This window comes from Tamandua tetradactyla, chromosome 14 (genome assembly GCF_023851605.1).
Source record: "Tamandua tetradactyla isolate mTamTet1 chromosome 14, mTamTet1.pri, whole genome shotgun sequence".
In the NCBI taxonomy this organism is placed as follows: Eukaryota; Metazoa; Chordata; class Mammalia; order Pilosa; family Myrmecophagidae; genus Tamandua; species Tamandua tetradactyla.
The window spans coordinates 58,762,988-58,790,825 of NC_135340.1; the positions used below are offsets into that span (position 1 = coordinate 58,762,988).

The window sequence follows — 27,838 nt, forward strand, 5'->3', positions numbered from 1 at the left end:
CTCCAGATAAGTCCTGAAACCTAGCCCAGCCTCTCCAGAACATCAGATAGTTCCATCTCCCTACCCCATATTAGTTGTGACGGACCTTTCCAATATAAAAAATTTATAATTGCCATAGCCCAAACACCCCTAAAGAGAGGTATGGAAAGATCAAAGGTGATGGTGGAGTTATACAGAGAAAATAGGATTTAACAAAAGAATATGAATGCTGAATCATTAAATTGATATTTCTTAGTCTCCAGTATTCTAGAGCACCTGAAATTGTGAAATTGTAATCCACGTCAAAGTCTGAAATATGTTCTACAACTAATTGTGGTGCTGTTGCTTTGAAATTTTTAGCTTTTTTTGTATATATGTTATTTTTCATTAAAAAATAAGGAAAAAAAGTCGATTGCTGTGCAGGCAACAGTGACTCAGTGTCAGAGTTCTCGACTGCCATGCCAGAGACCCGGGTTTGGCTCCTGGTACCTGCCCATGTTAAAAAAAAAAAAAAAGAAGAAAAAAAAGTCAATTGTGATGATAGAAAGATATTTAATCCCTCTAGCCTCCTATATTCTGGAGCAGCTAGGAGGAAAAATATAAGAGGATCGTGCGGTAGCCCATGACAAGCTTTGGGATTGGTCCTGTAATCTTGTTGGAGTGCTTTGAAAACTATTGCTTTTTTATTTCTTTGCATTGTATATATATTATACTATACAATAAAAAAAGTTAAAAAAAAAGGAATGGAATATGAAAAAAAGGCAAACAGATTGGTGTTAACACAATAGAGTATATAGAAAGCATTTTGACATAGAGAACAGAATTATAGCAATAAGAAAATTCAGATCATATCCAAAACAATTACTCATTAACAGAAGAGGAAGATATTGTAAAAGAATCTTGGTTTGAATAATAGTTTCAATTAATGAAAATATGTGGATCAAATCAATGCACAAGAAAAAAGGTCTTTTTTTTTCGCTGATTGTATACAAGTGTTGACATTCAAATAATATAGAACTCGCTGTTCACCAGTGCAATGATGTTATCAATGTCAAACTGTTTACTGAGGGTCATGAAATCAAAAAGGATTTAAGGTTAGGCACTGCAAAAAAAAAAGTTGTTATGCCCTAAAAAAGCTTTCATTTGAATCGTGATAGAGATTTTCACAATTTGACAGCAATCTTAAAAATCATCAACACTAATGAGTTGCAAAGTTGAAATAGATGTTTCTAAAGTATCAATAATTTTTTAAAAATATGTGATCAGTGATGTCAGAGGAAGGATTTAATTAACCTTTTATTTTCTCTATGAAAAATATTACAAAATTGCTGTCATATGAAGAGGTGATCATATGGTATCCAGGCCAAAAAAAAAAAATGTAAGTGCACTATAGAGGCACATCAGGTAGCTATTTAATAAAAATATTACCTTTTATTGCTTAAAAAAAGGCATCAATAGAGAAGTGTATTTCTTACTATTGGAAAAAGTATAAAAATAAAAAAAAAGGATAGCCAGTGAAATGATTGTAAAGTCAATCTCTGCCCCTAATCTGTCTCCCTTAAAGCAAATAATACTATATAATTTCCAAGGTTGGATTCCAGGCTAAATAAGGGCAACCTATAAGCCTTTCTAACAATAAATCGCCCATTCTTGAATTTAGTTGTAAAATTCATTTCTTTCTCTGTTCATGTATATCTTTAAGTGATTTTATGAAAAATAGGTACGTGTTGAATATTTCTGAATCATTGAATATTTGAAAAGGTTTTTCCACTTTCATATATAAAACAGAAGTTCATGGAAATTAACATTCTTTAATTACGACTGTTCCCTTCCAACTCTCTGTAGAATTTAGTATCATTGATTACTGAGATGTTAAGACCAGTCTCATTTTTACTCCTTTGATGGAAGTATGTTTCTGTTGCTTGTTGGTTTGTTCTGTTTGACTGCATAAGTAATTGCTCCTATTTTTGTGTATTTAAAAGTTGTGAGGCGGTATGGCATTAGTTTTGGGTGGTGCAATGGTGGCCGAGTGGCAGAATTCTTGCCAGCATATAAAAGTTGTGTCCATGTAAATAAAAAAAATAATAAGAAGAAGGCAGTCAGTGGTTCTCTGCATAATACTTTGGAAAGGCTGCAGTAACATTTTTGTCAGAATTTGCACACCCCGCTCTCCTAGTACTCGAAATTCTAACTAGTGTCTCAACAATTATACATCATCATTCAAGGATACATGAAATCATCAAAAGCTGTAGGTGCTAAATTGAGTAATGCCAAGAGTCAGTTGAATGTGTTAACTTCCAGATGAATGGTACAAAATGTGTATTACTAGCAGGTAAAGGCTAAGAAAGGAGGTTGCCTCCTTCAAAGAAAAACTTCCTTTTCTTTCCCCCTAAAAGTAATTATACCATGAGTAAAAAATATGGATTAAAAATAAACAAATAATAGGGGGAACAAATGTTAAAATAAATTGGGTAGAAGGAAATATTAGTGGTCAATGAGAGGGAGGAGTAAGGGGTATGGTATGTATGAGTTTTTTCCTTTTTATTTCTTTTTCTGGAGTGATGTAAATGTTCTGAGAAATGATCATGGTGATAAATATACAACTGTGTGATGATATTGTGAGCCATTGATTGCATACCAAGTATGGAATGTTCATATGTTATGAATGTTCGTATTATATGTATATTGATTGGTTTTATTAATAAAAATTTTTTTAATTCTGAAAAAAACAAACAACAAAAAAACTAATTATACCAACTTAACTTGATTCATTTTGTTTATAATAAATAGTGTTAATGTATTAAAATAATTACTCAACAAATGTCTCTTTTTAATAGAAGAGTCGAAAAATTGAAACCCATGAATGAACTTTGAGAATGAAGAAAAAACAAAGTGATTTTTCTTGGTGTTTTTCATCTGATTTATAGTACAGAACTAAAATACACTGTCTAGTGTGTCTTAACTGAAATAACCTTTTGTGTATGAGAAATGTTATAGTTATTTGTTGTTATCCTTTCATTTACTACTAGCTTTAAAATTTGTAATATAATGTTTGAGATGCTTTATTTCAATGTCCAGCATTCTATATGAATTATATTGTATTATCTAAAGTGAATTGAAAAGTATATCTAAACTTAATGCTGGTTGGTGCGATGGTGGCTCAGTGGCAAGAGTTCTTACCTGCCGTGCGGGAGACCTGGGTTCAAATCCTGATGCCTGTCCATGTCAAAAAGAAAAAGAAAAAAGAAAACCTTAATGCTTTAGGTATATGAAGTATTTGAATTTGGTCCACATCGTATCAATTAAAGGAAGAAATGTGTATGAAAAATGACCTTATACATGCCATGCATGCTAATTACATATTTGGTGGACGTCTTTAGCTAGTTTGACATAGGAGTTTAAATATTCAACACAGTCTCTTTTGATTTGTTTTTTAAACTTGATAGTGCCCAAAGACTTTAAATAGCTAGTTTTTGTGTGTTGCTTCTTATTTTGTCTGTTCCCATGCCTAAACTGTTGAAATGAAGCAATCTTTATTGCTGAAAAGTTAGTAATATTTTCAGCCAGCCAACAAGGGTGACAGTAATATTCAAGCAAAATGCCATCCTTCTTGGCTACTTAACTGAATTACTTGAACATCTAAGGGTTTCCTAAAATTAACAATCTAATTTTGCTACAACATAAGGATATTTTGGAATCCAAACCAAAATATAAATGTAATTACCACATTACTCCCGTAGTTGGGCACAGCTTTAATGTTTTGATTACTGAGGGACAGAAATGAATTAAAGATCTTAAATAAGTGAAATGCTTCAGATATTAAGTCTAGTATTTAATTCCTGTTGAAATACATCACAGATCTAATTCTGTCATATAACTTTGCACTCATTACTTTTTCCTATTCCTAAATATATTCATTCCCCAAGATGATTCCTTCGACTTACAGCTCTTTTCTATAAATATTTACTTCCTTAAATTGCCTGCACATGGTTTATTCTATCATCTTTAAATTTATGAGTCTCAAATCTACATGTCTAGCCCTCACTTGGTACATAGAGTCTAGTCCTCTATGTCCTTTGGTCTATAAATATTTTCATTTTGGATATTTACTGTACTCCCAAGCTCAGTATATCTAAGACAACATTGGCTTTCCCATACCTTCCCAGTTGTTCCATTCTGGGCATAGACATAGTTGGGGATTCAGTCATGTCATCTCATCTTCTTGTGGGTGTGAGCTCATTTGTAAATATGACCTTTGAAGGTGTTATTAGTTAACTTGTGAACCCTTTGGGAATAGGATTTTTGAAGATCCTACTTAGATGAGGTCAAATAGAGTCAGGGTGGGCCTTAGTCCATGTGACTGGAGTCCTGATAAGCAAAGGAAATTCTGATGTAGTCAGGAAGAAGAAGCCACAAACCAGAAGGAGCACTCAGAAGGAGAGATTGCCATGTGATGGAGGATTGCTGGGATGTAGTGTCCAGGAGAAAGCAAGCTCATCCAATACCTTGATACTGGACTTTGAGCCTCCAAAACTGGTACAATAAGTTCCTGTTGTTAAGCCAGCTATTGTGGTATTTGTCATAACAGCCCTAGTAAACTAAGTCAGGCACCATTATTAATTTCCAGGTTTGGAATATCGAGTCATTCTTTGAGTCTTACCATTCTATTATTCCATATACTCAGTTTGTCATTTTCAAATGTATTTGATTCAACCCTTCCTTTACATATCCTCTCATGCCAAACTTCTTTGCAACTAATTGCTTGAACATCTAAGGGTTCCTAAAGATGTGTCTATCTTGCAACCCATGCTGCTATTAAAGTTTTGCTTTTCAGATGACATTGTATCTTTTAGTTGCCTATTCCACAGGCTTTACTGAGCCATTTATTATCAGTCTGGTACTATTCTAGGTACTAGAGATGCTATGGTGCATAAGGCGAATTTGATTAGTGTTCACAATTAGCATTAAAGAAATCATGAAAACTGCCTATTGCCTCCTACATAAAGTTATAAAACTCCTCTACAAATAGAAGTGAGCTCTAGCAACTGTCTCCATGTTCAGATGTCACTCTCTAAATCATTTATTGTGTTATAATACACATAATATCACCTTCTAATTATTAATTTACGTATCTGTCTCTTTCTTCACTGAGTTACAGGAGATGGAAATGGTGCCTGGTGCTATACCTGTCACGTATCATTGTAGATATTTTAATATACTTTTCATTTGATTCTAGCAATGACCTTATGAAGTAATATAGGAGACTACTTAAAAATTTTTGCCATTAAAGGTCTTCCATAATTATTCCCATCTTGCTTGTCCAAACTTAGTCTTTCTGCTTTCTAATATAAATCCAGTGAAATTAATCCCTTTACTCTCTTTTGATCATGCTGTCTTTATTCTTCCCTGTTCTTTGAAAACTTCTTTCTTTTCCTTGGTCATGGTCTAGTATATTTGTCTCCTTGAAACCTTCTCTTTTAACTCTAAACCACACTTTCTCCTAGGTATAAGTCTTTTTGCAAATATATTGCCTAACAACTGTATAATTGAGCATTCTATTATATTGCTCAGCATTATGCATTTTTATATGTGCTTTCATGTTAATTAATGAAAAGTTTGTCTGGTCTCCCCAACCTGACTGCCATCTTTGTGTGGTTGACTCTTGTCATTACACTATTTTTCACTCCCTTGTGTTCTATCATACTGTTGGAAACATAGTAAAGATGTTTCCAGTAAATATGTCTGTCATTAGGAAATATGTATTACTCATTTATATGTTTAATATTCATTTATATTTAAACCCTCTCTGGTTCAGAATATGTGTATTATATGTAAATGAATACTATTTTAAAAACGCCTGGGAAAACAAGGTAATTAATATATGAATGAGTACTTTAAGGCATAAAAGTGTTCTAGTGATTCTTAATGCATAATTTATGTAAATGGGACAATGATTTTAAATAAATTGGTATTAAGAATAGATTAAGAGCATCCTTAAAATGGAATACCCTGTAGAGATCCCTGTCAGGATCTTTGACAAATATATTTTAAAGTTTTTCAATAAACCCTCGTGTGGTACAACTAGGTTTATATTATTTTGAACTCGATATTAAAGTTTTGCTTCTTTCTCCAAACTTGAAAATTCTGAATATATAATTGCATAGAATACTATTCAACAAAAAGCAATAAAAACGTCTATTCCTGTTTTTTATTTTTAGATTATCTCTGAGTGTTGTAATGGTATTATTAAAATTTTATGACTGAATTAAGGCTAGTCAAATTATCACTTGAACACTTTAAAAAATAAACCTTCAATTTTAAATTATTCTGCTGGAATGTTCTAATAAGTACAGATGGGCCATTTCTTTAATTATATACCATACCTTGATAATATTAGTAAATTATATTTTGTGGTAATTTCTCTAAGATTGATTTTTTTGTATTCTGTATTTCATAACTGATGAAAATGAAAAAGGTTTCTCAGAGTACTTTGAGAAATTCACTGACATGTTTATATCTTCAAAACTATACCAGCTGTTTTGTCCACAAGTAAATATTGCCTATTGAGGGAAAGAAAATATAGATTTCTACAAATCTCCCTTTTTCCTGCCTACACTTGCATCATTTATTTTATTGGTAAGGAAAGAGAGAATAATAAAAGCCAACAAAAAATTTTGTTTTGGGTTACTATCATTCGGAGACAACAGGAATTCTTTCTTACAAGTAGCCTATATATTCTTCTCTTGTTACTGTTCTTCCTTTTTCTTTTCTCATGTATATCCATTTCTCTTCTTTAACTCTGTTTTTCAACTTCTTCATTTATTTATTGTATACATTCTCACCCTTATTCTAGAATAGATTTAAGGTATTTGGGGGCCCCAATTAGGTCAGTCTCATGTTGTTCCTCCCCCCCCCCACTTTTAAAAGCTTAAGTGTGATTTGTTCTTCAGTTATGTCCCTGATTGACTTTACCCAACAATTAGAAATTGTTGACTTGATATGGTGGGCCATCTGTAGATTTGACCAATGCCTCTATAATTCTCTCTATTTGTATTTAACCTTTCTTTCTGATCAAAGGAAACTGGTAATTTTTTTGTTAATGAGTGTCTTATTGCAAAGAAAATTACAATCTAATATATCAACTTTTTATTCATTAGTATTTATAGCCAAAAAAAGTGTTAAATGCTCTTCAGTAAACTCTGAAAATTATAGACCTATCATAGAAAATGTTTATAATTTTTAAAAGTGTTAGATTCTTACCTCGTCAATAAATTGTTATTCCTTTTTTAGGGATTAGAATAAATTTATTTTATGCTAGTTAAGTTTAATGCCAAAATAGAGTTTAACTTGTTTTTGTGAGTCAGGTCTTAGTGTGCCTAACATTTTTATTTTTAATGTCTAGTTGTTGAATAGCTTTCTACAATAAGTTTTAAATCTATTGATCTTCTTGATTACTAATTTTTATAAGTACAATATAACACTATAACAGCCTCATGTAGGTCAGCTTTCTTCAGGTTTCTCTACCAGCAACATTAAAAAAAAAATCTGATTGGGGAAATCAATCAGAATTACTTGAGATGTTTTTTCAAAAACACATACCCCTAAGGGATTCTCTGATATCCTACACTCTGTGCCATCCTTCCATCGAAATTCATGGCAGTAGTGAATCGCAATTACTAAAGGAATTTGAGCTATCCCTCAGGTGCCTTAGACCAGAACAGAAAAAGAATATTGGAAAATTGTTTCCTATGTTATTATTGATAATATAATAACCAAACAATATTCTTTTAATTTCCTTTTTAGTTTGTCTTTAACCTTCAAAAAGAAACTATCCTGCATAGTACTTATTTTTAAAATAGTTATAAAAATTATTTATGGAAAGTGATTTTTCATAAAACAATAAATGATTAAATGCATTTCAGATAAATACATTATCTATTGTCTAGTAATAAAATGATTTATTCTCATAAAGTGGTAAATCAGACAGATACTTATGTCAGATAAGTCATGATTAGTAGGAAAACAATTCTGGAAATAATGCCCTTTTCTTTTAGAAAACATACCTTAAGTAGCAGGTACTGACATAAGTGTTAACACAAACAAGAATTCTTAAATGAAAATTTCTTTCAGAGTCTTCACTTTTATTAACTCTTATCTTGGATAACCTTCGCAAAATGTATCTTTTTTATAACCAATACCCCAAAATTACCAGGTTTAATTTGTCTACTTTCTGATCTGCCTTCAGTATAGGTCCCTTCTTTTCCTCCCTCTTTACTTTTGAATTAATCCTTTACCTACTTCACAGGCCGATTCTTTGATGAGAATGAATCCCCTGTTGATCCACAGCATGGATCTAAACTGGCAGATTATAATGGGGATGATGGTAACGTAGGTGAGTATGAGGCAGACAAGCAGGCTGAGCTGGCTTACAATGAGGAAGAAGATGGTGATGGTGGAGAGGAAGACGTCCAAGGTGAGCGTGGGCCTAGCCTCCATGCTGTGACCGTGAACCCACTTCTAAATTTTTTGGTTGAATTTGTGTAGAATTTTCCCCACATATTAGTAGTGGTACATCCCTAGTATTAAGGCAAAACGAAGTTCTCTGCATTTTTTCCATTTTTTAAAAATAGTTTTATAATAGTGACGTTTATAGATTTGTAAATAAATTATTTAAATTTTATTTGTTTTCTTATATATGTTACTGGCGTAGTTACAATTTGAAACTCAGAATCTTTAGATTTTTTTAAATTAAATTGCTTAAAGTGACTCTAGATTTTACCCAAGGCAAATGCTCTAAGAAAATAATTATTTTCCAATTTCTCCTCTGAAAACATTTATTACTCTAGGTACAAATATTGTCCAGACAGCCTTTTTATTATAAGGAAAGCAACAAAGGGAATGGTTTCCTCTACACTGAGGATAAGATTATTTCACCACTGAAACGCATAGGAAAGCTTTTTAAAATTTTTTCTGAAAGGTTTAAATTTTATATTTAGCAATCAGTTTGTGAAGATTTAACTGTTTTATGTTTAATACACAGATTCAACATATTTTCCTTATTAATTGTTACTTCTGAGCTTTTAACTTAGTGAAAGTTCAGAATCTACCTGTGTGCATGCAGCCCTGCCCATGCATGCACATCAGAGTATGTTGCTTTATTGTAGGCCTGTTTTCTGCCTGCTTACATCGTTTAGTAGTATTTGTGGAGCTTTTTCTCTTTTCTGTAAAAGTTGATTAAGAACTTAAAATGTGGTATATTTGATTTTCCTAATTTGATGCATGAAATTTTCTTCAATGTAACTTGTCATGATTTCTTCCTTAGCTCTTTTTAAAGTAATTAAAATTTTATTTTAGGTTGATGATTAGATTATAAAACAGGAGAAAATACAGTTCTAGAATGATATATAGTTATCGAAAAAGGGAAACTAGAGACTCTGACTTCCTCTTAAGCCTTATTTTGGTATTGATTCAAGTTTGGGAAAAATATGGTTTTGGGGGATAAAAGAGACTAATAAGTGCAAGGAGTTATATAAGGATATTTTAGTGAGAATTTCTCAATCATTTTTTGTAATATCGAATAAATAAATTATACTTACCTTTTTATATAATGGCATCCCTTTTCATAAATTTCATTATTTTTTCTCATTGCTTTAGGGATTTGTTTGGACTATATTTACTTTTTGTTTGTTTGTTTGTTTGTTTTTTGCATGGGCAGGCACCAAAATCAAACCCGGATCTCTGGCACGGCAGGTGACAACTCTGCCTGCTGAGCCACTGTGGCCCGCTGTATATTTACAGTTATTTATAATGTTTTAAAGCTTTTTCATGCCTGTACATATATTACAAATTAGATTGTAAGCTCTTGGAGGCAGGAATTTTCATTTATTTTGCTTTCTGTTTTGTTTGTATCCTTTTCTGTTTTCATGCCAAGTTCCTGCAGTACCGAGCACACATTGGGCCCTCAATAAATGCTATTGACTGATAGTTCTATACTTTTCTCATTGCGCTTTTGGGTAATAACCCTTTAACTTATGGTCTTATAAGCTTGCTTGGTTTACATTTTAAACAGTCTCTAATTTTTTTCTTAAGGGCTTCTATCTGATTTTGAGGTTTTTATTAGAACAATTAATTCCAGCCATAATTGATAGTCATTTCTTATGTTTTTGTCCAGCTTTAAGCTGATGACCTTTATCACAGAATTTCAGCTTAATAATTTTATAGTTTCTATCCACTGTAGGTATATTTATCTTCAATACCTTCTTCTCCCTTTCTTGTACCCTTCTCCTTCTCCCTTTGCAGTTCTGATTGCCAATTTCTAATTAAGGTCCCCAGTACCCTCATGCTGCCCTAACTTTCCTTCCACAAGAATTTAAACTCATTGATTCTAAGGAATATAGACAGTGACCTAAGATGGTAGCCTGAATGTAGTAGAGAAGGGGTTGTTAGATTTTTGGGTATCTACAGTTAAAAATGAATCTTATTTGAGCTAGGGTTGCCATTTAATATCTCTTATCTCATTTGGAGATACATTAGATGATAGAAGCAGGATAAGGCAGTTACAAGGTAGATTACCATATCACAAGAAACAAAAAGATGCAGGAACATCAGCTCCAGCAAATAAACAGGAATAAGTTTGGGTGGAATCTTCAAAGGAATATTGAAGAGACCCAAATTCATTTAAAAATGTTTACATAGACTCTTTAAGTACAGTATTAATGGTATGAAAAGTGGAGAAAGGGAATTATGGCCGTTCCCTAATCTATCAACAAGTTGGATTCCAACTGTTTATTATTAATTAAGAATATTTAGAATTTAGAAGCATTTCTTCATGATTCAATATAGAAATAATGGTTGTGTTCCTGGTAGTTTGCACTTGCATCCAAATCAGCCAGTGTTGTAGAGTATAAAAAACTATTACGCTCTGTGTTAGGACAAAAGCTGTACATTGCCTTTCAAGTCACTTAAACTCTCTGGGCCACAGTTTTATCATCTGTAAATATGAGCGTTGGACTAGAGTACATGGTCCTTTTCAGTTCTAAAATTTGTGGCTACATTCACAGTGGATCACATACATAACACAAGTATTATGAGAAAATGAGTTTCAGATTGCAGGATGCCTGAAACACATCTTCCCCCAAACCCAGGAAAGAAAGTGGTCTTTACTACTTCCTTGCAGCTAGAGATACCAAAAATGAAGGATGTACTTCAGAAGCACCATTAGAGTTATAACAGTAAAAGCTTTTCTCTGCTTTCTGTAGTAGCAGGAAGGAGTTCTTTCTCAAGCAGCATGGTCCTTAGGATTAAAGATTTCATCCACAGGACTGAAGTTCTGGCTTCAGCTAAGGATACTCTGGCTTTGATCTCTGAAATTCAGCATTGTGAAATGGAGGTTTTGGCATCAATATGGCAATAGGGAGCCATATTGTTTGTTTACAGTCATGGTTTATTTGATTTTTGATTCCTGGCTTTCTGAAGTGTCCTAAATGAAATATTATTGTATTTACATTGATAAGAAAAAAAATCCTGACTTCTGTTAGTCAGATATACAGAATAATTTATTTTTAATTAATTTTTTTTATGCTAAGGAGATAATGAAGGCTAACAAATCTCCTTTACTCTTATCTTTAATTTCATAGTAGTTTCAGATTTGTTTAATAAAATATGAAGTACATTAATGTATTACTAAGTGGTTCTATGGAAGGCAGCTCAAATGCTTAGATTCTGGAACCAGAGTGCCTGAATTTGAATCCTAGCTCCACTGCTTACTAGTTCTGTGAACTTGAGTGAGTTACCTAACCGCTGTACCTCAGTTTTCTCAACTGTAAGGCGGGAAAATAGTTTCCTAAGTCAGCAGGCTCATTATGTGAATTAAGTGGTTTAATATTTGTTAAGTACTTAGAATAAAACCTTTCACATTGTAAGCACTATGTGTAATGTTTATTGAACAGTCATTTTTTTTAAAGTAAAAGTAAATCTAGAATTGTTTCTCAGGATTGCCTGCTTTAGAGGATAATTGCATTTGGCCAGTGGATTAATTTGTACTTTTTATTGGGGACTTACTGGTTTATTTCCCCAAGAAGCTCTTGCTTAGTAAAGTTTGATTTTGGAGATAGTCCTTTCTTGACTTCAGAATTACTTAATAAATTATTAATGTCTTTCTAATTATGTTTCCTTTAACAATTATTTTATATTGGTGAGTTATTTACAGAGTTTGCTGTTTTGGAAAATGAGCTAAAATAATAGTCCATATCATTATATTTAATGGCTGTCTGTTAATCTATCAGATTTGGTTAATAATTTCATCATACTTTGCAGGTAAAGAAAATAAATACAGATAAATATTGATAGAGACTTGAATCCCGGGTAGACTAGCTACACTGAAAACAGACCTTAGTTAATGTACATGATAGCATGATATAAAAAAAAAATGCTCTATTCCAAAAGTCCTTTAAAATTCTGAAAAACAATGTAAAGGCACCATATTAAAACTTTGCTAAAGAGGATAAACCAATAAAACCCAAACTTCTTATGTTTATAGAAGAGTTTGCAATTAACGACTGCCTTCATACGGGTTGCTGTATTTTGGGATAGGAAAGGCAAGTTGTTTTCCTATACTACCGAGAAGTTAATTAGAGGCTCAGAGAGGTTCAATAACTGTATCAGATTTGTCAATACCTATGGTTGGACTAGAATTCGGATTTTCTTTTCCTAGACCTTTGTTCTTATCTCATTTTCTCTTTACATTTATTCATCTAAAGATATCAAAAAGTTAACATTTTACCTTTCAATAACTTTCCTATTAAATTTGGAGAAATTCTCCTTGGCACTAGGTTTTTCCACCACTCTGTGGTGATTAAGTCTTCATTTAATTACTTAAAGTCCTGAAGGATGTGTTTATAGCTTTAAGGTGAGGAACATGGATCCTAAGGAGAGCTTTCTGGAGAGGTGTCAGTAATTATTTTATTTTAAAACCAAAGATAATTTTTTTAAGTATAAAGTTATTTTATAAGAAACAGATTAGCATATTTCCCAAGTACATGTGTGAATATGGATATATTTTCAGCTTTTATACATAGATATGGGGTTATAAGAGCTAGCATATTATACTGTTAAAGATCTGAGGTCAATTTGGTTGTTAGAATATTTGTGCAAAATAGTTGCTGTACTCCTAAATGAAAATTTCTGTAAGTTTAAAAGGAAAGTTATTGAAAGGGGAAAAACTTGGTTTGATAAATATAAAGTAGAAATGAGAACACATCATTAAGGAGAATTAATATGCAGTGAATACTTCCTGCCATATTTCTTTTTTTTATTAATTAAAAAAATTTTAATACCAAAAAACACCAAACAAATGCAAACATTCTTAACTTTTGATCATTCTGTTCTACATATATAATCAATAATTCACAATATCATCACATAGTTGAATATTCATCATGATGATCATTTGCATCTATTCAGAAAAAGAAATAAAAAGAAAACCAGAAAAAAATTCATACATACCATATCCCTTACCCCTCCCTTTCATTGATCAATAGCATTTCAAGCTAAATTTATTTTAACTTTTGTTCTTGGCGTATTTCTTGAACAAAATTTTACCATAAGATATATTAGATAAACTGAAAATGAAAAAAAAAAACTATCAAAACCTGAAAGAATAGGTTTCAGAGAGTTATAGTATATATATAAATCTGGATACCAATGTATAACTGAATTATATAAAATTACATTTCCAGACAACTATTATCACAATAATACCTCATCTATTGAAAACTAAGGTTTTGAGTTTTTGTAACTATGACCTAGGAAATAAGAAAAAACATTTTTTTTAGGCTGCTGAAGAACCCAAAAAATGTTACAAAAGCCATGTACTCAAAAAGGAACCTCTCAGGCTCTGATTAAAATATTTTTCATTCTTGTTCTAATGTAATCTTAATACTCTTAGCATGCTTATTTCCAAACCTGTAGTTTGCAGCAAAACTAGAAGAGAAGGATTGCTATTGGCAGACAAACTGATAACAATGCAAAGTGACAATTGATTGTCAGGAAGGAGTCCAAATAGTCCAACTCCAAAGTTCTATTTGGGACCTTAAAGTGACTTTGAGGACTTTATAACAATGATCAGTCTGTCTGTTTGTCTTCCTGCCTCCCTTTCCCTTTCTCTTTCTCCTTTTCCCTCTCCTTCCACCTCTTTCCCCGCTCCCCCCTTTCTCCCCTTTCCCTTTCTTTCTGTTGTTCCTTTGGTCAAGAAAACATTTAATTTTGGTCAGTATACTACATTTAGGAAGACAGAAGTAAACTTTCTGCAGAGAAGTAAGGAAATTGATTAAAATGTTAAATGTTGGAATAATAAGTGACTTTTGCTTTCCTATTTTTTATTTACATGACAAGTATGGATTACTTTTCTAATTAGAAAAATCATTTTGTTTTTTAAAGGCATGAAAATGTGTTTAGAAAGGTTTCTAATATATTTCTAGAAAAGGATTAATTCCTCAATATTCATGGGTTCTTAAGTTTTGTTAGTATCTGTTTAGCCCTAATTATATCTAACTATGTATCTGTATCTATTTAATCTTCATCAAAAGATTTAACATTAAAATTAAATCAACTTCCAGAATAGACTTTTTACTTCTTAACCAAGTAACTAAGAAAAAACACTATCTGCAAAAGATGTAAAATAAGCAGAAAACTATTTTATAGCTCAGAGAAATCATTTATTGAATTTCTTCAAGTGATTTTTAAAATAATATTCTTGTTACATAATTATGTCATTTACAGATGATGAAGAGCGAGAGCTTCAAATGGATCCTGCAGACTATGGAAAACAACATTTCAATGATGTCCTTTAAGTCCTAAAGGAAAACTTCAGAAAACCTAAAATGCTATAAAATGAAATCATTTCTACTTTGTTGTTTTTCATCTTTTGTTGTAAAGGTCAGTTGTATCAGTTGTAAAGATACATAAAGATAGATGTAAGGAAAAACTTTAATGAAGGGAAGCACCCATGTACATATATGAACTTTTTCATATTGTATTATTCAAGCAGACTTTTTTGATTATGATACACATAATGTGTTGAGCCACAAAGTAAGCAAAGCTCTAATCTTTGCATTTAAAGCGAACTAATGTATATTTTAAATTTAGTTGAGCCTAATTCTTCCCACAAGTGGGCAAACAGAAAAAGATGGTTGTATAGTTTATATGTTGCATATAGCATAACCACTGTGAGACAATTATTCAGCTGGAAAATTTTTTGTATGCTAAGATATACTTGTTAGCATAATGGGTAGTCTATCTACCCCTCATCTTATACTCTTCAAGGAGTTATACCTAGAACAATTACATAAAAGGGGGGAAACTGAAAGTCAAATACTGGGCAGTGTGTGTGCAAAATCATTTCCTTACTTTTTGTTACATAAGCGCTGATTTGTTTTGGCAGGTAATCGTTTAGCTGAGGTCTGATAGAAGTTGAGATAACCTGAAAAAACATTACAATATTTATGAGTCCTACCTTATTTAGTTTGTGAAATTATGGATTGCATGACTGATGATACATTTTCAATTTTTTTCATATAAAAAATGAAATTTTAGCTAGCACTGGCTAAAATCATTTTTTTCATGATTTAAATGCCAGGTCCTGGAAAGGGCTAAATCAATTTTAAAATGAATCTGCAGTCAGTATTTCAAAGCCTCTCTGGTAGTCTTAGCGATCTTATTTGACTAGAATTCTTTTAGAAGTACTAAATAAGGAATTTTAACAGATGTTTTTATTAATGCACAGATAAGTAGAAGTGTGTGAGAGGTGCAGCCATTTCATTAAAATAGCTAGAAAAGTTTGTAATAAAGGCAAAGAAACTTGGTAATTACTTAATATGTTAGTTAAGAACCCATCAATCTCATATTTGCTAGATTTGCAAAATTATCTTAAATGCAGTTGTCTTTTTTGATACTGTTCAGTAGAACATGTAAGCTAGCTAGTTTTTATTTTCTGATTTAAAGCACTTTTAAAACTTATCCCCTCTCCCCCCAAATAAAAAGTTTTGATCACAAGAGACAATTTAAGTTTTTTTTTTCCGGAAGGGCTACTGTTAATTGCACATGAATATGAAATACTTTTCTTTTTCTGTATTCAGGTTCCAGTCAAAATTGAAACTTATGAGAAAAAAATGGGTTGTTCATTTGTTGAAGGTGCAAAAATTCTTAGACTTCAATTTGAACGCATTTAGTAACCAGGAAAAGATTCAATAATTCAATTTAAAAAGCTTTTTTCAACACATCAAAGTAAGCAGTACATGCCTTTGTTATCAGTAGGATCTAGTCTATGATGAATAGTTGGTTCACAGAATTTTTTAAATGGAGTTAAAGGAAATTGATATACATCTTTTGGTTATTAGGGTGGGGGAGAGGAATCTAAAAAAATAGTCCTAGTAATATTTTATATTTAATACTATAAAAATCTTTACAAATGAAAACCATAAAATTACTTAGCTTGCTTCTTTTGTCATAAAATCAATCACTTGGTTGTATGGTAACTATTACTCACTTGCATAGGAAAATTTCTTCAATTAGCAACCTAGATATTTTATAAACTGAGAACCTTGGACCAGTTGATACAATTTCTGACTATATTAATATTGTAGTGCTATAAAATACTATATGGATCTCTTAAAATTCTGACTACAGTCTGTATGAGACATTCTGGCTTTTTAATGTTTTACTTCTGCCTTAAGGTTTAGGATTTTAAATGTATTTTGCCCTGAATTAAGTGTTAATTTGATGGAAACTGCTTTTAAAATCACTTACTGGGTTCTAATAAATTAAAAATTAAACTTGTTTCACTGTTTTGATGATTCAGATACATACACACACATTATACTCATATGATACAAATAGTTACATTAACAATTATTGTGGTAACATATATAACATAAAATTTGCTATTTTAACAATTTTAAGTATATAATTGAATGGTATTGATTACATTCGCAGCATTTTTCTATAATTACCACCATCCATTACTAAAATATTTTCATTACTCCAAAATCTCTATACCTATTAAACAGTAACTCCCCATCCCCCCCATTCCCTAGGCTCTGGTAACCTACTTAATGTCTCGATGAATTTGCTTATTCTAAATATTTCATATAAGCAGACTCATACAATATTTGTCTTTTTGTGTTTGGCTTATTTCACTCAAGATGATGTTTCCATCTATGTTGTTGTATGTGTCAGCAGCACTTCATTCCTTTGTTTCATGGCTCAGAAATGTTCCATTGCGTTATATACCACATTTTGTTTATCCATTCGTCTTTGGGTGGATATTTGGGTTATTCCATCTTTTGGCTATTGTGAATAATGCTGCAGTGAATGTCAGTGTACAAATATCTGTTTGAGTCCATTTTTAGTTCTTTTGGGCATTAATGTAGGAGTGGAATTTTTTTAACTTTTTGAGAACCTTCCAAACTGTTTTCTACCTTGGCTGTATCATTTTACATTCCCACCAACAAGTATGAAGGTTTTAATTTCTTCAGTTCCAATTTTTTCTGCAGCCTCGCCAATAAGTTGTTTTCCATTTTTTGGTAACAGCCATCCTATTGAATGTGACGTTGTAACTCTTTGTGGTTTTGTTTTGCATTTCTCCTACAACAAATGATTCAGTACCTTGTTATGTGCTTACTGATCATTTGTTTATCTTCTTTGGAAAATGTCTCAAATAGTTACATTTTAACACTAAAATTTGAATAAAATTTAGAACTCATTTTAAATTAAGCTAACCTAGAATAGATGTTTTTTAGTTTTAACTGTAGGCTAGTTGATTCAACAAATAATGAAGGCCTACTATGTGCCCAGCATTGTTCTAGGTAATAAGGCTACCGTAATGGACAAGGTCTCTGCTTTTCTGGAGATTATATTCCAGTAGCAGGAATGGACAATATACAAGTAAATGAATAAACCAAATTTTAAATAGCAATAAGAGCTATTGAAAGTAAAACCTAGTGGTGTTTAGTGACCAGGGGAGCTATTTTGGATTGAGTTATCAGAGAAGGCCTCTCTGGGGAGACAATATTTGAGCTAAGCCTGATTGCCATGAAAATTCAGCCATTCTAAGAGCTATGCTCACTGTAGTCAAAAAGAACAGCATTACATAAGGAAGCCCTGAAACAGGGTCAAGTTTGATATGTTTGGGAAATAGGCTAAAAGACTGATGTAATGGAAATAATTCTGATCAAGGCAGAAAGTAAAATGAGATCAGTCATTCAACAAATATTTATTGGGTGCCCATTTTGTGCTAGGCACTGTTCCAAAATGCTGAGGATGTAACAGTAAATAGATCAGAGAAGTTTCTGCTCTTATGAAATTTGCATTCCAGTGGGATAGATATTACTATAAAAATAAAAGCATTTCAATTAGCAAAAACAGTATGAAGAAACTAGAACAGTGATTTCATATTAGTGACTATTTTAAACTGGATGATCAGGGACGTCTCCACTGAGAGAGTACTGGGTGATAAGAAGGAACTAGTTTCACAATGATTGGAGGACACAATGTTCCAGGCATAAGGAACAGCAGATGCAAAGTGAATGAGATTGGCCTGTGTGTCTAGATTGTAGTGATCAAGGGGGAGAATAGTGGTATGAGATAATGTTGGAGAACCAGATAGAGGCATGATTGCAGAGGGCCTCTTAGGCTTTGATAAGGGTATGATTTTATTTATTCAAAATATGATGATGTTTCTGTTTTTCCAACTCTCCAAGTTTTCAAATAATCAGATTTTCAGTAAACTGAAACATTAGCATTGTATACGGTTGTATGGCTGGAGTGTAATAGACATTGTGGAAAGAGATGAGGGCTAAGAAATAATGTGGCAGCTTGGTGTTATGCACTCCAGAAAAACATGTTCTTAATCTATTCCTGTGGGTGTGAACCCATTGTAAACAGGATATTTGGTGAGGTTACTTCTGTTAAAATGTAGTCTAACTGAATCAGTTTGGGCCTTAATCCTATTACTGAAAGCCATATGGAAAAGGCAACAGACAGAGAAGCGCTGCTAAAAGAAGATGAAAGTCAGCAGATCCCAGATGAGAAGGGAGTAAGCACCTTAATAGGCATTGCAGTGTGACGGAAAAGTCAAGGAACCCCAAAGATTGCCGATTAGCCAGAATATACTTACCCCAAATGGAAGCAAACCCTCTAGCTTCTGAAACCATGAACTAACATAATCTGTTAAGCCAACCAAAGGTATGGGTTTAACATCTAGGAAACTAAAGCAAGTATGAAGGGGCCAAGATTAGAGATAAAAGTTTTTTATTCTATTTTATTTCAGTGGAAAGCCATAGGAAGGTTCTTAGGAGGAGTGTAACGTGATCCAATTTACATTTTTAAAAGATCACTTTGGCTATTTGTGGAGAATGGATAATGGAGGAAAGAAGTAGAACAAGAATAGCCACACAGAGATTAATTAAAAGATGATGGGTTAGGGTGAACATGTTAGAGATGGAAAAAAGTGGACATATGGATTAGACATAAGATACGAGTAAAAGAACAAGGGATGACTTCTAGGTTTTTGGTTTGAGCAATTTCATGAATGGAAGTTCCATTTGCTGACATGGATAACACTGGGGAAAGAAAAGATTTTAAGGGAAAAATCAAGAGTAGTATTTTGGTCATGCTAAATTTAAGATGACTATTAGACATGCAAATGGAGGTGTCAAGTAGATAGCTAAATATAGAAAAAATAAGGGCTGAAAGTAAAAATGTGGAGAATACTGGCAAATATCATTTCATCCATTGGATTATTTTCTGAGGAAACACTATGGCCAGAGAAAAAGGCCTAGGACAAAATCCAGTGGCATGCAAACATTAGAGATCAGGTAAGGAACAGGATTGGCCAGGAAAATAGAATAATTAAGCAAATTAGTTTTAACAGGATCCACCAGAAAAATAGACTAATCAGGCAAATTGGTTTTATGGAAGCTGGGGAAAAGAATGCTTCAAGAAATTGGAGGTTTAGGCACAATAAAACAAAAATTATATCATTCCACTTATATGAAATATCCAGAATAAGCAAATTCTTATAGACAAAAAATAGATTAGAGGTTACCAGGGGTTGCTGGGAAGGGAGAATGGGGTGTTACTGCCTAATGGGTAAAGAGTTTTTGTGTTAAGTTACGAAAAATTTAGTAATAGAAGATGATAATGGTAGCTCAATGTAAAATTAATTAGTGCCACTGAATTGTACATTTAAAAATTGTTAAAATGGTAAATTGTTATACATTTGTTTAAAATTGGGAATGGGTAAGTTTTGGTCAGATATGCCATATTTAAATATGGCAACATGAGGATCACTTGGTGATCTTACAGAAGTAGTTTCAGTGGAGTGACAGGATGGAAGCTGGATTAGAGTGGGTTGGAAAGAAAATGGGAGGTGAGAAGACAGCAAGTATAGACAAGTCTTTTGAAAAGTTGTGCTGTAAATGAGGGGGAAAGAAGAGGCAATTGCTAGAAATGGACTTGGAATCAAGGGTTTTTTTAAAATGGATGAGATAGCATGTTTGAATAATATGACTGTTATGATCTAGAAGAGGTAGCAGAGTTAGATTTAGGGATAGGATCCAGAACACAAGAGGAGTGGCTTTTGATAGGAGATAGAGACATTTTATATATTTTAATAAGAGAGGAGACTGATAGTTTGGCTACAAATACAGTTTTAATGGTAGGAATATGAGGGGGTTCCTATCTGATTGCTTCCGTTTTTTTCAAACTAAGAGACAAGATCATAGTTGTGAATGAGAGCAGTAGAAAGGATATTGCAGGTTTGAGGAGAAAAAACATACTATAATCATTTTACAGTATGAGTGCCAAATTCCTGGGAAATGGAGGCTTGCTGGGCAACTCTGAGTTCCCATTTAAGATGGGTAGTCATGTGTTTAAAGTAAAACCATTTTTTAAAAATAGGCATTGGACAGATGGAATGAAGGCTTGTAGGCCATGATAAGAGTTTGGATTTGATTCATAAATGTGATAAAGTTATTGGACCTTTTTAAGTAGCGGAGTGATATGATCTAATTTATGATTTGGAAAGTTCTCCCTCTGCTGTTTAGAGAATGGATTATAGGGGGAAAAGAGAAGCTTCTTGTCCACTAGGAGGCTATTGTGGTGGTTCAGGTAAGACATGGTAGCTTGAATAGAGAGAAGCAGTAGAGAAAGGAAAAATAATAGCTATAAATATATACATACGATCAGAGATAATAGAAATATATAGATAATGGTAAATGCAATTGTAAAATTAGTCAAAAGTAAATTGTTGTATTTTTCCTCCAAGTGAAACTAGATTAATGCTGCACAATATATGATCAGGAGTTTGAGCTGAATCAGTCATGAAACTCAATATATAAATACTCAAAGTTTAGTTCACTGCTACTGACCTACAAAGAGAAAATGCAAAAATATAGAATATACATGAAAGGATGATTCCAGGGAAAATGTGAACATTTTTAAAAATCTTAAAATTCTGTACTTAATTTCTCATTTGTGTAATCATATAATAAAATGTAATAGGCAATGAGGGCAAAAAAAAAAAAAAGATGAGAAAACATACTTATGAGGAGGCAATCACATCCCCCTAACCTTGAGAACTTCAGTTCTCCCACCTGTATGGCCCTAGGGCTCCAATAAGACAATCAAGCAGTGTGACATTAATATATTCACAAAGTCTAGGTTATTAGAGTCATCATATGTGGGCCATCAACATTCAGTTCTATAATCCATTTTCTTTTTAGACACTCATCTTTAAGGGTTCCTTTTTTAAAATTTTTTAAATTAATTTTTAAATTAAAAAAATATATGATGAGAAAGAAACACATTCTTAACATATGATCATTCCGTTTAAGGGTTCCTTTTGAAGATTCAATGAACTAGCTCAGAGAAAAGGGGAATTTAATGATCCGTATGAGCAAACCATATAAAGGGTAGGAGTTTCCTGGACTTGTAGTACAATTGAAACGAGGACTTGAAGCTGCCAGGACTTTGTTTCTCCAACTCCCACTTCTGCTTCTCTCTCCTTGTTGCCTTCATTTTCTCCGATCAGCTACCTCTTCAGAACTTCTAGCAGGTCATATATATATTTTTTAGCTTAGTCACCTGAAAAGGCCTGCTTTTCTTCCCTTAGTTCTTAGCTTCTCTTCCCTTAAAAAAAAGAAGAAAAATCTGAGGGAAAGGAGATTGCTGCTTCTGCCTACATTGGAATAGCTTGACTAACCCTCTTAAACTAGTAGCAGCTATAAAGCTGGACAAGATATATAAAGCAACTGTTTTCGGGCAGTGCAAGACTGTCTTTTAGTTTCTCAGCTGCTAAATTAAATACCATACAATGAGTTGTCTTAAACAACAGGAATTTATTGTTCATGGTTTTGAGGCTAGTAGAAGTCCAAAACTGAGGCATCCACAAGGTGATGCTTTCTCCCCAAAGACTGATGTTCTGGGGCTTGTTGCCAGTGATCATTGGTCCTTGGCTTTTCAGTCAGATGGCAATGCACAGAGCAGCATTTTATTTCTCTTCTAGCTGCTTCCTTTTTTCTTTTTCTTTTCTTTTTTTTTTTTTTTTGGCTTGGGCAGGCATTGGGAATCGAACTCAGGTCTCGGGCATAGCAGGCAAGAATTCTACCTGCTGAGCTGTCACACCACCCTGTGGTTTCCTTTTTGCATCTGAGTTTCACTCTGTTTTTAAAAGACTCCAGTAATCCAGATTAAAGCCCAACCTGATTAAGTTGAGCCACATCTTAATTGAAGTCGTATATTGAAGAGGTCTTATTTACAATGGGTCCATACCCAACAGAATACAGACCAGAACCAAGAATATGTCCTAACTGAGGTACACAATTCAATTCACCACGACTCTGATCCCAGAGAGAAAGGGAAAAATTATACAGTGAACCCCGTGGTATAATGAGCTGGATTCTGAGCAGAGCACAGTGGTTTTGCTGAGCTGAGAAGACAGATCAGAGGGGAACAGTGGAAGCAGTAGATATGTATTGGGTGAGGCATCAGATAAGAGGGAGATGTTCAGAGATTGGCCTCAGAAATCCATATGGGGTCTCCACAAGTCCATGTCTGAGGGCTGGGCCGTATATGTTCAGAGCAGGTTCACCTGATCCTTACCAGATAGCAGTTGTGACAGGTTTGTGAATGGAATAGAGATACCAGAGAGATCATAAGTGTTGGCATAAAAGCAGTATGAAGGACATTCAGATTTCTGGGCCTGCAAAGATAGAGATCTTTTTTTTATTTTAATTTTTATTAATAAAACCAATCAATGTACAACATAAACATTCTTAATGTAGGAACATTCCATACTTGGTATGTAATCAGTGGCTCACAATATCATCCCATAGTTGTATATTCATCACCATGATCTTTTCTCAGAACATTTACATCACTCCAGAAAGAGAAATAAAAAGAATAAAGAAAAAACTCATACATACCGTACCCCTTATGCCTCCTTCTCATTGACCACTAGTATTTCCCTCTACCCAATTTATTTTAATATTTGTTCCCCCTATTATTTTATTTTTAATCCATATTTTTTACTCATCTGTCCATACCATAGATAAAAGGAGCATCAGAACAAGGTTTTCACGTTCGCACAGTCACTTTGCAAAAGCTATATCATTATACAATCATCTTAAAGAAACATGGCTACTGGAACACAGCTCTACAGTTTCAGGCACTTGCCTCTAGCCTCTCTGTACACCTTAAACTAAAAAGGGGTTATCTATATAATGCATAAGAATAACCTCCAAGATAACTTCTTGACTCTATTTGAAATCTTTCAGCCACTCATTCTTTATTATTTCTCATTTCTCTTTTCCCCCTTTCAGTCGAGAAGGTTTTCTCAATCCGTTGATGCTGATCCCCAGCTCATTTTAGGATTTTTGTCCCACGTTGCCAGGAAGGTTTACACCCCTGGGAGTCCTGTCGCACGTAGAGAGGGGGAGGGCAATGAGTTTGCTTGCTGTGTTGACTGATAGATAGGCCACATCTAAGCAACAAAAGGGGTTCTCTGGGGGTGACTCTTAGGCCTAATTTTAAGTAGGCTTAGCCTATCTTTTGTGGGGATGAATTTCATATGAACAAATCCCAAAATTGATGGTTTGGCCTGTTGCTTTGGTTTTCCTCACTGCTTGCGAGAATATCAGGCCTTCTCCAAATGGGGAAGTTGAATTTTCCCTCTTTCTCACCATTCCCAAGGGGACTTTGCAGATACTTTTTTATTGACTGTTCAAATCACTCTGGGATTTATCAGGGCACCACTCTGGACAAACCTACAAAATCTCACACCCTGTTCAAGGTTCCATGTACTTATGGTGTTCAATTAAACTGTCTGTATAAGTTATATTAGGAGATGCACTAGTCAAAATATAAATCTTGTACCAAATAAACATTTTTTACTTTAGTCTCACACATAAGTTAGTTTTAAAATATGAATTACCATCTATTTTCAACACCCTGTAGTATTGACATTCCTTTGTTCTTCCTCATGCAGAATCATTTTTTAATTTGTACATTTAGTCACTATCATTGTACATTCTCAGCATTCTTGAATTATACCATCTCAGTCTTTATCGTCTGTCTTTAAAGGTAGAGATTTAACAACTGTGGCATCCAGCTGAATTACTCGACAGGTGACATCTTCAGGAGTAAAACTGACTCTAGACCCTCCCTAACAAGGTCTAAACTCAAAAACTGATGAGATTGGCAGAGATGACAGAGTATAGAGGTTGAGTTAGTAGGGCTTGGGAAACTCTTTGGGTTTATAGATATAAACTAATAAAGCATAAAACCAAGCCTATAGTCTGCAAATAAAATCATCACCCTCCCCCTCTACATGGGTCATGACATTCAGAGGTGAAAGTCTTCTTGGCAACCTGGGATATGAATCCCAGGGATGAGCCTGGCCCTGGCACTGTGTGATTGACAATGCCTTCTTGACCAGAAGGGGGAAAAGAATTGTAACAAATTAGGTATCGGTGGCTGAGAGAGTTCAGATAGACTTGAGAGGCTACTCTGGAGGATATTCTTATGCAAGCTTCAGCTAGATATTGCTACTTATCATGATTTGCCAAACCCCAACCAAAATCATTCCTACCAACACTAAACGACACCTAGGGCTTAGATCTGAGATTCTACAAAGGTTCCATGCACCATGATTACTTTGCAGAAACCTACAAACTCCAGAGGGGTTCCTAGGCCAGATAAGTCCTGAAACCCAGGGGGACCAGACTCTCCAGAACATCAACTAGTTCCATCTCCTTACCCCATATTATCGACAGCCCTTTCCAGCATGAAAAAGTTAGAAGGGGTATAGCCTAAATACCCTAAAGAGTAGGAGAAAGATCAAAGGAGAGGTGGAGAACATATAACAGAGAAGATAGGATTTAACAAATGAATATGATGCTGAATCTATATCTACATCGATATTTTTAGTCTCCAGTGTCTTGGAGCAGCTTGAAGGAAAAGCCCAAAATTGTGGAATTATACCCATACCAAACTCTGAAATCAGTTCTTCAACTAATTGTTGTGGTATGCTTTGAAATTTATTGCTTTTATTGCATATATATTATATTTTACAATAAAAAATGTTTTTTTAAAAAAAGCCTATACAAGTTTAAGGTGACCACTCAGTAACTGAAGTGTGTGCTAAAACAAAAATCATCAACTTGTCAGAGGAAGAAACAGAATCCAGAGTTTCTACAATTTATAGTATCTGCAATGTCAAGTATTCAATAAGAAATGATGATGTAAAAGATAAGAAAATATGATCCAAAGTTATTTTGTTTAATATTTTTATTGACAAATCTTTGCACACATACATGGTGTACAATCAGTGTGGCTCACAATATCATCATATAGTTGTATATTCATCACCATAATCATTTTTTAGAACATTTGCATCGCTCAGAAAAAGAAATGAAAAAGAAAAAACTCATACCCCTCCCTCTCATTAACCACTAGTATTTCCATTACCCAATTTATTTTACCCCTTATCCCCCCTATTATTTATTTTTTATCCATATATTTTTTACTCATCTGTTCACACCGTGGATAACAGGACACAAGGTTTTCTCACTCACACAGTCACATTGTAAAAGTTTTATCTTTATACAGTCGTCTTCAAGAATCAAGGCTACTGGAACACAGCTCAACAGTTTCAGATACTTCCCTCCAGCCACTTCAATACACTATAAACTAAAAAACGATATCTGTATAATGCATAAGAATAACCTCCAAGATTGACTCTATCTGAACCCTCTCAGCTACTGAAACTTTATTTTGTCTCATTTCTCTCTTCCCCCTTTTGGCCAAGAAGTTTTTTTCAGTCCCTTGATGTTGGGTCCTGGCTCATCCTGGGAGTTCTGTTCCATGTTGCCAGGGAGATTTACACCCCTGAGAGTCATGTCCCACATAGTGGGGAGGTCAGTGAGTTCACCTGCCGAGTTGGCTTAAAGAGAGAGTCACATCTAAGCAACAAAAGAGGTTCTCTGGGGGTGACTCTTAGGCTGAAATTTAAGTAGGTTTAGCCTATCCTTTGTAGGAACAAGTTTCAAAGGGGCAAAGCCCAAGATTGAGGGCTCAGCCTATTGATTTGGTTGTCCCCACTGCTTATGAAACTATCAGAAATTCTCCAAATGGGGAAGCTGAATATTTCCTCTTTTCTCTCCAGTCCCCCAAGGGGATTTAGTAAATACTTTTATTTACTGCCCAAATTACTCTGGGATATATTGGGGCATCACACTAACCTGGACAAACCAACAAAATCTTACACCCATTCAAGATTCTATGTACTTAATGGTGTTCAACTTAATTGACCATACAAGTTAAATTAGATAATGCCCTACCCAAAATATAAATTTTGCACCAAATAAAATGTCTCCCTTTGTTCTCACATAGAAGTTGAAATTTTAAAATATGGATAATATCCTTTACCCTGTATTCTTATTTATTTAGTCTTATCCAGACCAGCTTCCTTCATATTTCTTCTCAAAGTCTTGATCCATAGTTTATTTAAAAAAGAGTTGAGATGAACTTTGTTAGTTTAAAACTTCAGTGCAGCTATTATAAATATGTTCAAATAATTAAAGGAACATATGTTCTTAATGAACAAATAGGAATCTTAACCTGATGAAAATGCTAGAACTGTAAAGTCCAACAACTGAAATGAAAAATTCAATGAATGAGTTCAATAGCAGACTGGAGATGGCAGAAGGATGAACTTGAAGACATAGAAATGAAGTTTAATTATACAAGTATTTGGAAATAGAGGTCTGAAATGTTTGGAAAGCCAGAAATGTGAATTTGGAACTCAGTCAAATATTTATCAAGCCCTCAAGATACTGCCCCACCTCCTAACACATAAGCCTAAAAGATTCCATCATGGGAGAACAATATGCATTCTTTCAACAATGCACTCAATACATTAAATATAGAAAGAACTGTTCAGGGTACTGGGGACACAGCAGTGACAAAATAAAATCCCTGCCCTCATGGAAGTTATAGGTGAGAGAGGGAGAGAATAAACTTTCTATAATTATTATATGCCAGGTAGTAATAAATGCCATGAGAAAAATAAAGCAGAATAGAGGAATAGTGTTGGTAGGGTACTATTTTATGATTATCAAGAAAGGCCTTTCTGTAGAGGTGACACATGAGAAAAGACTTATGTGTGAGAGCAAGGTACATGACTATCTCGTGCAGCACTATCCAAGAGAAATATGAAAGCATTTAAATAGTTAATTTTTAATTTTCTAGTAGCCACATTAACAAAGATAATGAAATTTTAATATTTTATTTCACAAATTTATCC

The 27,838-nt window shown here is 33.6% G+C and overlaps 1 protein-coding gene across 2 annotated transcripts in view; it reads left to right on the top strand.

The window, feature by feature from the left end:
- The window catches only part of GOLM2 (golgi membrane protein 2), a 196,510-nt gene extending 179,698 nt beyond the window's left edge, over positions 1–16,812 (top strand). Inside the window, exons 9-10 of one of the 2 annotated variants that reach the window (XM_077127715.1) lie at positions 8,285–8,452; positions 14,758–16,812. In XM_077127715.1, the coding sequence (XP_076983830.1) occupies positions 8,285–8,452; positions 14,758–14,828 (239 nt within the window). In that variant the 3' untranslated portion in view covers positions 14,829–16,812. The remainder of the gene's footprint in view (positions 1–8,284; positions 8,453–14,757) is intronic. The other variant, XM_077127716.1, reaches the window with a different exon arrangement.
- Positions 16,813–27,838: the final 11,026 nt, after the last annotated feature.